The sequence below is a fragment of the Salvelinus fontinalis genome, chromosome 8, assembly GCF_029448725.1.
Source record: "Salvelinus fontinalis isolate EN_2023a chromosome 8, ASM2944872v1, whole genome shotgun sequence".
Lineage (NCBI taxonomy): Eukaryota > Metazoa > Chordata > Actinopteri > Salmoniformes > Salmonidae > Salvelinus > Salvelinus fontinalis.
In genome coordinates this window covers 44400312-44411935 of record NC_074672.1, presented here as the reverse complement: position 1 = coordinate 44411935, position 11624 = coordinate 44400312, and the positions used below count along the sequence as shown (strand labels likewise).

General features: G+C 45.6%; 1 protein-coding gene across 1 annotated transcript; it reads left to right on the top strand.

The window, feature by feature from the left end:
• Positions 1–5359: 5359 nt before the first annotated feature.
• Positions 5360–11081, top strand: LOC129861302 (RNA-binding protein 15-like). The gene has a single exon (XM_055932605.1). The coding sequence runs from the start codon at positions 5496–5498 to the stop codon at positions 8085–8087; it is 2592 nt and encodes an 863-aa protein (XP_055788580.1). The 5' UTR covers positions 5360–5495; the 3' UTR covers positions 8088–11081.
• Positions 11082–11624: the final 543 nt, after the last annotated feature.

The window sequence follows — 11624 nt, the reverse complement described above, 5'->3', positions numbered from 1 at the left end:
CAAAGTCCCCGCTCCGTATTGAGAATGCAGGGTCTACCTAGTTCACATCTGGCAGCAGAGAGGGTAAACGCCAAACTCAAATGAATGATGAGCCATGTCTCACTGAAGAAATTGGGGTTATAATTCCCTGGTCGTTTCTTTATTTTTTTTTATCACAAGGAGTATTTTATGGAGAGGGGATGAATTACTGTATACTGATAGGCCCTTGACTTGACACAGTGGTGGTGTGGCATGATTTTCCACATTACATATGGGTTTCAATGACCCAGGGAAAGCCTTCATGGGTTATTGTGACTCATGTAGACAATGGCCGAACGTGCACAAAGATGTTGGATTTCAGATATGACATCATTGTTTTCAACATATCCAAATAGTTTTTAAACTACGGCATGGTTCAATGCGCCAATAAATCCTCACAATCCACTTTACTTTTTATTTTTCATTAGCGGTGTCTTGGGAGCTAATATTGGGATCATGTATACTGTGATAATGACCCATACAAAAAAAAATGTAATGGAGAGCAATGTATAAGAAGGGATTGGTTGTAAATGCATGGCTTTGTCATTTTATACACCACCGTTATTGGAGTCTCCTTAGACCAGAGGGAAGAGTGCCCCCTACTGGCCCTCCAACAACACGTCCAGCAGCATCTGGTCTCCCATCCAAGGATCGAACATGAACCAGCCCTGCAGGGCAGTTTAGCTTCAGAGGAAAACAAGCCAGCAGTAGGATGCAGCAGGATGGTGTGGCTGCTGGCTACTATTGATTGGAGGAAGATGAAGATAACTACATGCTCTTTCTGTGCGTAATGTCTTCTCATCATTGGCTGGTGCTGCTTTGAAATGTAGAGTTGCGTGGCACCACCCCATCTGGTAAACATGACTAGATGGTAAACATGACAAGATGGTAAACATGACAAGATGATGAACATGACAAGATGCCCAATACGTGTCAGCTAGCCATACCGGACAATCTGGGTGATTTTTTTTGGGTAATGCATCTTTTCTGGTTTTAAATGATTTACAGTGAAAGACAGATCCTTCAAAGCTACTTTGCTTCCCCAGGTGGTTAGATTGCTATGGGCAAATATTTGGTGCTCTCTCTCTTCCTCCCATCCTCCCTTCCCTCTCGTTACTTCAGTAATATGACAGCAATGCTGGAACAAATTAGATGCCAGCCAGTCCCCTCCCGGCCTTCCCTGATCTGTGCCTTGTTTTGTGTAAGCCGACATGTGGTTTCAATAGAGGAGCTGAGCAGAGTAGAGGGAGTGAAAAGCAAACCTGTCAGAGACACTTTCCACACCCACATACAGCCTTCAAATTCCAGCCAGACCCTAGGAGACAGCCGCAGCGCCATATTCATTAGGCACCAAACGGAAGAAAGCAGACGGCAACAGGGAGGGACGACTACCTGGACTTGTGCAATAAGAAATGCACATTTTCATTTTCTGTTTGAGACTGTTTTAAAACATTTCCCCTTGTGCGTCCCAATGAATACACCCCGGCACTCACTCTCCAGCTGCAGGAGCCCCAGCACTGATTAAACCTCAGATTAAGTGGAAGAGATAAGAGGAGCCTTCAGAACAGAGCAGAAACTAAGGAGACGGATGAATGGCCTGTGGAAAACAAGCAGAGGAAATAGTATAACGGTTTATAGGCCTCCGACTCACAATGAATGAGTCATGTGGTCTCTCAAAGTAACCTTTACTGTAATGTTTAAAGGTGAGGTATCAGACTCTCGATATAGAGGTGTTAAACTATAAAACAGACAGAGTTAACATTACATAGGATGATGCAGTGAAATTGACATGTAAAATGTGTCATTACATTGCTTTACTTCAGGCGATTGTAAAAACGCCAGTCAGTATAGTGAGTACTATAAATGTTTCGTATTAAAATGACAGTAGTTCATCATCTGTCCCTATTCATTGCAAAATATTCTGGAGACAAGATGACTCAACATTTCTCTAAAGCCTGGTCAGTCAGAGTGAAAATGAACTATTTTAACTGGAAAATAGTGTGTAGAGCTCATTGAATTAGCTACTTAAGTTGCATTCCAAGTAAGCTCAGGAGTACAGGAGCTAGTGTCTCTTAACTCAGTAAACCAGGCTAAAATTTGCAGGCCTACCCTGCGTTGCTGTTTATCATTAGTGCAACAGAGTCATCCATCAAAAACACCATAGAGCGGAAAATGGCTTAGGTCCTAGGTGTGCGACAAACGTTCCTCATCCATGTCCGACACACACACACGCACACGCACACGCACACACACACACACACACACACACACACACACACACACACACACACACACACACACACACACACACACACACACACACACACACACACACACACACAGGCTCTTTATTCGGGGTCATTGGGTGAGGGCTGTCACTGGCGTCTGTACATACATATATTAACCTCATTACCCAAAGAAATACCTCTGAACGTGTCATTAAATCTGCAAAGCTGTCGTCCGACCGTAGTTTCAAGAAGTACACCAAGCTTTTGATCTATGCCACAGACGTACCTTGACTGCCCTGAATCATAAACTAGTGATGCCGTGTCTGTGCTGCTATTCTGAACTCTCACATCAGGCTCATAATCAGGCATCTAAGCCACAGGAGGCTGCTGAGGGGAGGAAAGCTCATGGAGTGATTGGAATGGCATCAAACATACAGAAACCATGTGTTTAATGTGTTCAATACCATTCCATTCAATACTGTTCCAGCCATTCCATTCAAGCCCGTCCTCCCCCAATTAACTGCTGTGATCTAGGCCAGGAATCATTAAGCATCTCAGATTAGGAGTGCAGATCTAGGATCAGTTCAGCATTATTATCTTTTGAGATAAAAAAAATTAAGAATAAAATCATAAAATATAAGACCAGGGGGAACTGATCCTATATCAGCAATCCTACTCTGAGACGCTTGATGTGATTAATCGGCATTAACAGTTTTGTACCTATAAGCTCATAATTGGCAGCATGCTGTGTAGGCCTAAAGGGCCCTACTGTAACTGTCAACATGAGAGGTAATAGAATTAAGGTGAGAGAGAGAGCTCAGCTATAAGTGTCAGGTTGCTTTGGGTTTTATTTCAAAGGAGAGAGAAGAAAGGGTAGAATATATTTAGCAGCTGATCTGAAGGGAGGAGGGGTGAAGTTAATACCTAGTTAAGACTTACTAGGTATCAAAAAACATTGCTATCAAAACATTGAACATCTCATTACAAAATCATTGGAATTAATATGGCATTGGCCCCCCCCCCCCCCCCCCCCCCCTTCGCTGCTTTAACAGCCTCCACTCTTCCACTAGATGTTGGAACATTGCTGCGGGGACTTGCTTCCATTCAGCCATAAGAGCATTAGTGAGGTCGGGCACTAATGTAGTAAGGCGATTAGGCCTGGCTCGCAGTCGGCGTACCAATTCATCCCAAAGGTGTGTGATGGGGTTGAGGTCAGGATTCTGTGCAGGTCAGTCAAGTTCTTCCACACCGATCTCGACAAACCATTTCTGTGCACGGGGGCATTGTCATGCATAAACAGGAAAGGGCTTTCCCCAAACTGTTGCCACAAAGTTGGAAGAACAGAATCGTCTACAATGTCATTGTATGATGTAGCGTTAAGATTTCCCTTCACTGGAACTAAGGCGCCTAGCCCAAACCATTAAAAACAGCCCCAGACCATTATTCCTCCTCCACCAAACTTTACAGTTGGCACTATGCATTCGGGCAGGTAGTGTTCTCCTGCCATCCGCTAAACCCAGATCCATCTGTTGAACTGCCAGATGGTGAAGCGTGATTCATCACTCCAGAGAACATGTTTACAGAGTCCAATGGCTGCGAGCTTTACACCACTCCAGCCGACGCTTGGCATTGCACATGGGGATTTTAGGCTTGTGTGTGGCTGCTCGGCCATGGAAACCCATTTCCTGCAGCTCCCAATGAACAATTATTGTGCTGACATTGCTTCAAGCGGCAGTTTGGAACTTGGTTGTGAGTGTTGCACCCGAGGAAAGACGATTTTTACGCTCTATGCGCTTCAGCACTCAGCGGCCCCGTTCTGTGAGCTGTGTGGCCAACCACTGAGCCGTTGTTGCTCCTAGACGTTTCCACTTCACAATAACAGCACTTACAGTTGACTGGGACAGCTCTAGCAGGGCAGGAATTTGACAAACTGACTCATTGGAAAGGTGGCATCCTATGATGGTGCCACATTGAAAGTCACTGAGCTCTTATTTTTATTTAACCTTTATTTAACTAGGCAAGTCAGTTAAGAACAAATTCTTATTTACAATGACGTCCTACCCTGACCAAACCCTCCCCTAACCCAGACAAAGCTGGGCCAATTGTGTACCGCCTTATGGGACTCCTGATCACGGCCGGTTGTGATACAGCCCGGGATCGAACCAGTTTCTGTAGTGACACCTCTAGCACTGAGATGCAGTGCCTTAGACCGCTGCACCACTTGGGAGCGAATTACGGACAATTCTACTGCCAATATTTGTCTATGTAGATTGCATGGCCGTCCGCTCGATTTTATACACCTGTCAGCAACGGGTGTGGCTGAAATAGCTGAATCCACTAAGTTGAAGGGGTGTCCACATACTTTTGGTCCTGTAGTGTATGACAATCTTGAAAAAACAAACATTGATAACCAGTTAACACATAGGCCTGCCTACTTAGTACAATCGACCCCATCCCAAGGGGAAACACTGACCAAAACTAAGGTTCCTACCCTGTCACATACAGGCCGATATAGGCCTACTGAGACTCATATTGGCTGTCTTATAAACATTTTGACCAAAATCACTTTAAGTATATTCTGAAAAACATAACACATACAGTAGTTAATGTGTTTGCTTATCAAGCCGCTACTGCATGGTTACAAGACACCACTGCACGGTTACAATTAAGTTTTAGTATGCTACTCAGATGGCACCATCATGTGGAGAGATTGCAAAAGTACAGCTTTAGACAGAGAAAATTGGAAATAAAAAAAAAAAGTGTAAATTTTCTAACCCCACTGAAATAGTTTTATACAATTCATTAAAAAAAACTCTCATAATGCATGCCTAGCAAACCTAGCGCAACATAGAATGGTGTTGTATTCTTACTTTACTCAGTGTTTTACAAATAATGTGTAGTACACTTTATTATGATCAATAATACTAGTTATTTAAAAACATAGATAACTAAATATAAAACGCATGGTTGTATGCTAAACAACTTTTAGACAAAATAAATATTGTTCGAGTTTCTGTTATTTCTGATTTGACTGACATCCACTGTAAACACGGTGGTTGTTTTCCACACAGTTTTCAGTCCAATCAGCTCGAAGGGGCGGGCTCTGACAGAATTCGAGACAAAATGGCGGATGTTGTTGATTTGCGGCAGGGTCAGTGATAATCGGAGTTCGCCTTTTCACTGATTTACTGCAAGACATTATACAGAAAGAACATAAGAAGATCCATAATCGTTGTATGGTGAGCTGCAATGAAAGGCAAAGAAAGGTCACCGATTAAAAAGCGTTCTCGGGTTTTGGATGATATCCGAGACAGGGGAGGAGGCCACCCGCCCAGCAAGAAAACGAGGGCTATCTCGGTTTCCAGTGGGAGTAATAATGGAAATAGCTCGACTAAAAGTGACGGGGGATCTACGAGAAGGAGTGTGTTGAGTGACAAGAGAGGCCGGGATTTTGATGGACATGTATCGAGTCGAACCGGTGGGAGTAACCATAGCTATCCCGTTGCTGCTACTACCTCTATCAGTAAGAACCACAACCTGGGTTTGACACTCGATTTAGCCGCGGCAAGGACTAATGCTCGCGGCGAGCGTGTTCCGCCTCCACCCAACAACGAGAGTGAGTACAAAACTCTCAAAATCAGTGAACTGGGCACCCAGTTGAGCGATGAAGACATAGAAGACGGACTTTTCCACGAATTCAAAAAATTCGGGGACGTGAGTGTCAAAATAAGCCGCAGCAACGACGAGAGAATTGCGTTTGTCAACTTCAGAAAGCCCGAGGATGCCAGAGCAGCTAAACATGCACGGGGCAGGTTAGTACTTTATGACCGACCTCTGAAAATCGATGCAGTGTACATTGACCGGAGGAGAAGCCGTTCTCCAGTTGAGCGAGTTGACAGGGACCCATATGTTGGAGCCCCAGGCCACAGACACTTGCACACCCAGAGACCCCTCTCCCCATCTGTGCTTGGATACAGAGACTACAGACTACAGCAGCTGGCCCTTGGGCGCCTCCCTCCTCCCCCACCTCCTCCTTTGCCCAGAGACCTAGAGCGGGAGAGGGAGTTTGCCCTGTTTGAAGCCAGGGTGCGCCCAGTTCCAGCTTTCATTGCAGAGAGAGCTGCTTTCCGTGATGAGGATTTTATCTCCCCAGAGGATGACCAAAGAGCTAACAGAACGCTGTTTCTGGGCAACTTGGACATCACTGTCACAGAGACAGACCTGAGGCGGGCCTTCGACAGGTTTGGGTTGATAACAGAGGTGGATATAAAGCCCACACGGGGACAGACCAGCACATACGGGTTCCTCAAGTTTGAGAATCTCGACATGGCCCACCGCGCCAAACTCACCATGTCTGGGAAGATAGTGGGCCGTAACCCCATAAAGATTGGCTATGGTAAGGCCACCCCCACCACACGCTTATGGGTGGGTGGGCTCGGACCCTGGGTCCCCCTAGCAGCATTGGCCAGAGAGTTTGACCGCTTTGGTACAATAAGGACCATTGACTACAGAAAGGGGGACACCTGGGCTTATATACAGTACGAGAGCCTTGATGCTGCTCAGGCTGCGTGCACTCACATGCGTGGCTTCCCTCTGGGGGGGCCCGAGAGGAGGCTCAGGGTGGACTTTGCAGACACAGAGCACCACTACCAGCAGCAGTTCCTTCAGCCTCTTCCTCTACCCCCCTTCGACATGGTGGCAGACGCTTTCATCCACCGCGCCATAGCTGAGCCCCTGAGGGACAGGGAAAGGACTCCACCGCTGCTCCACTTCAGAGACAGAGAGCTGGGCTTCCCCGGGGCCGAGTGGCCCCCCATCCCGGCTATGCGTGAGCGGGTACGTCCCGGGGCCTATGAGCCGCTGGAGCGGGACCGGCGGCCGGGAGGGAGGGAGCCCTGGTCTCTGGAGCGAGAGCTGGCGGGGCGCGGCTGCGACCCAAGACGGAAACGACACCTTATGGATGACAGTCGCCATCTTGAAGTCTCTCCTGACAGCACTGACCGCACGGCACGCCGACACCGAGGGGGCCCATCCCCAGATGGTAGCCCCAACGGGGGCCGCTTCAGTGACTCAGAGCGTACCCCTCGTGGCGATGACAGACCCTCCCCTGGACGAGACCGTCGCCTCAGTCTGGAGCATCCTGGCGGGGGGGACAGGAGACTAAAGAGCCAGGGGAGTCTTGCCGAAAGAGGGGCCTCCAGCAGTGGCCTCTCATCCTCAGCAGGGGAGCGGAAACGTAAAGCCGGCGACAGCAGCAGCAAAGGACCTGGAGCTAAGAGGGATCGCTCCTCAGACCAGGGTGGCTCTAAAGGTAGTCAGTCATCCAAGCTTAGCCTGGCCTGGCACGGCATGCTCCTCCTGAAGAACAGCAACTTCCCCGCCAACATGCACCTCCTGGAGGGTCACCAGGGCGTGGCCAAGGACCTCCTTGTCGACGGCCCCACGGGGAGACAGGTGGGGGAGCTCAAGATCACCCAGCGTCTCCGCCTCGACCAGCCCAAGCTGGACGAGGTCTCCAGACGCATCAAAGCGGCCGGCCCCGGCGGCTATGCCGTCCTCCTGGCGGTTCCCGGTTCCGGCGGCGAGGAGGTGTCGTCGACGGACCCGGCGGCTTCAACACAGCGTCCTCTCCGAAATCTGGTGTCCTACCTGAAACAGAAGCAGGCAGCCGGAGTCATCAGCCTGCCGGTTGGAGGCAGCCGGGATAAAGACCACCAGGGTGTTCTCCACGCGTTCCCTCCCTGTGAGTTCTCACAGCAGTTCATTGATGCCTCGGCTAAAGCTCTGGCCAAAACCGACGAGGACTATCTGGTGATGGTCGTGGTGCGAGGGCCATCATAACTACAATCAGATAGAGGAAGCAAAACATCAATGATATTGTAAAAAAAGAAAGAAAACTACTATTGCATGCTGTGTGTTGAGTTCTGCCTCATGGGGTTGCTACTAGAGAGTAGGGTTATGGGGGGGAGGGGATAGGCTATGTCACTATTTTTTCCACCAAAATAAGTATAAAATTTCCCCCTGAAAGTCAACAGATGTGTAATTTTGGAACCCTGTTTTATAAAGGGTGTGATCATTTCTAGCCAACATATGCAGAAACAATTCAGCTGGAGTATTATAAAAGGGGGACATTCTATGAATAAAATGAAAAATCTACTGTAAATTTAAAATGAGGTATAATGGCCCCTTTTTCGTTTTCATTTAGGAAAACTTGAACCAACCACTGTTTGTAAAAGTTGAAACTTCTCTCTAAGATTTGCTCTGTTAGTGTTTGGTTGTATTATGTATACGTTATACTACTTAATGCTTATTACAATCAGTTGGTGTCATTTAAAGTTAATTATATATTTTTAGCAAAATATTCACCTCAAAACCCTTTGTTCACTAACCATTTCTTTATTCTAAATGTCACATTTTGAGAAAGATACCATCAGGCCCTGTTTGACTGGTATGGTGAGCGTATAAATCATTCCGTTTGTATTTCTCATAAATGATTGGGGACATTAATGTTGGGATATGTCCTTACCGCCTTCCATATTGATCAAATGGACTTACTGTCTTTCTCTAATACATGAACATGTTCCAAACCTAGAAATCTGAATGTACCTATGCACGGTAGGCTATCTGGTGTTTGGTTACACCTGGTGTTTTACCCTGTGTAATTGGTTCGGTTACACCTGGTGTCTTACCATGTGTAACTGGTTCCGTTACACCTGGTGTCTTACCATGTATAACTGGTTCGGTTACACCTGGTGTTTTACCATGTATAACTGGTTCGGTTACATCTGGTGTTTTACCATGTGTAACTGGTTCGGTTACACCTGGTGTTTTACCATGTATAACTAGTTTGGTTACACCTGGTGTTTTACCATGTGTAATTGGTTCGGTTACACCTGGTGTTTTACCCTGTGTAATTGGTTCGGTTACACCTGGTGTCTTACCATGTGTAACTAGTTTGGTTACACCTGGTGTTTTACCATGTGTAACTAGTTCGGTTACACCTGGTGTTTTACCATGTCTAACTAGTTCGGTTACACCTGGTGTTTTACCATGTATAACTAGTTCGGTTACACCTGGTGTCTTACCATGTATAACTGGTTCGGTTACACCTGGTGTTTTACCATGTGTAACTAGTTCGGTTACACCTGGTGTTTTACCATATCTAACTAGTTCGGTTACACCTGGTGTTTTACCATGTATAACTAGTTCGGTTACACCTGGTGTCTTACCATGTGTAATTGGTTCGGTTACACCTGGTGTCTTACCATGTGTAACTGGTTCGGTTACACCTGGTGTCTTACCATGTATAACTAGTTCGGTTACACCTGGTGTCTTACCATGTATAACTAGTTCGGTTACACCTGGTATTTTACCATGTGTAACTGGTTCGGTTACACCTGGTGTCTTACCCTGTGTAATTGGTTCGGTCACACCTGGTGTCTTACCATGTATAACTAGTTCGGTTACACCTGGTGTTTTACCCTGTGTAATTGGTTCGGTTACACCTGGTGTCTTACCATGTATAACTAGTTCGGTTACACCTGGTATTTTACCATGTGTAACTGGTTCGGTTACACCTGGTGTCTTACCATGTATAACTAGTTCGGTTACACCTGGTGTTTTACCATGTGTAATTGGTTCGGTTACACCTGAAAATCCTGTGTGTTCAAGGAATGGTTAATGGAACACTACAAAGTTGGTTGTGACAAAATATGTAAAGGAGGTTGAAACACCCATAGATGGGTTTTAGTTGCTGAGTGTAAATTCCTAACTTGGCTGTGGTGTAGCTTAAATACTGTGTGTTCAATCGGTTTCCAAATGTGTTTGAATGTTTTAAGCGAGTCCAGTAATATTTGGGCATATTGAGAGGCTGAATGAGGAATTTAGAAGTGATTTTTGCCCAGCTAATATAGATGGGTCCATCAATGCAATGATGCGACAAACAAATAGCCTACTAAGAGAGATGCTAAGGGTAGATTTTATTGTGTACATTGTCTTTAGCACCACTTGACCCTTGGTAGTATGTTGTGACCTATAACCTTTGACCTATAATGCGTGATAAGATTACACTAGAGACAAAAACAGACTTTTATTTGTTGGTCCGGTTTCATTCAATCAATATGCCAATGTTTGTCGCCAAGTTTTTCTGAATATGACAATATTTTAATGGTAATTGCTAACAAATGATATACAGTAATCCTAATAATCAATAAGTAAAAAGGTATTCAATATATAGACTGATCATTTATTTTGGGGGGGGGGGGGGGGGTTGTAAGTTTTTTTAAGTTGTGCTATTGTGCTAGTTGTGCTATTTTTTTTTTTTACCACAGTTTTCCCCTTTGTCAGCCAACAGTTAGATTTTTGAGACCTATATTTATAGCCTACTGTTGGTACCATTATATGACTGTTTCTTTAACAAAAAAAACTGAGTTGTGGTTTTAAGATGAGGTCGGTTTAGTTTTATCTGTTGACAAAATTGTCTGAGAAAAAAAATATGTATTTGTCTCCCAAGTTCACTGCCTCAATTGTGGACTTTTAATGGCTTAAAACCTTTACAGGAAACTCTGAAGAGAAGGAAACGACTTAGTATTTGTTACGTTTTCACTGAGAAAGGCAGCTTTTAAGTTGTGTGTCATTTTGTGTTGTGTTTTAAGTGGAATAATAGGACCCTCTCGCTTTGTGCTTCTGTACCTGATTTCATTGGGAAGACAAGAAATGGAAAATCCTCTTCCCACACTTGTCTTACTGCCAAGTTGTTTAACACTCAAGAGAGAAAGTGCATTTACGCACTTATTTGTCCTCCAAATATCAATAAATTGTTTCATTTGAGGGAAACCTGTTTCTGCCCTGGAAATGAATTGAACAGAGGGAACTGCTCTGACTACCCCGTCTGTTGTGTTTCCAAACAGGAATTGTTTATCACTTTGAATTGTTGCACAAGAGAAGGGAACCAAACACCTCTTTGCTGATTGTTAGAGACTAGGAGAGAGACCTCTGTTTGTTTCGCTGATGATCGCCTGTGTGTGTTCTCTTATACACACCTTTCAGGAGCTGTTGGTTATCGGTTTAGCTAACAGGAGCTGTTCAGGAGTTGTTGCTAATTAATAGCATACCTTTTGACCCCAGTGCCTTTTTTTACCCCTCCAGGGCCGGGCTCCGCATGTTAGTCCTACTGCCCTAGCAGGTGAACCCAGTACACAGTGGGACAGGAATAACAGGATCCATGGAGGAGCCTCCCACTGTGCCCGTGTCCTGCTGGTTTTCAGCCGCCAGCCCATGTCCTGCTGCTCAGCTGTGTGGAACAGTGGCAGGCTGACACGCTAGTGCAGTATGTGGGAGAATGGAGCTGGAATACAGTAGCAGCTCCTTTTCATTTCA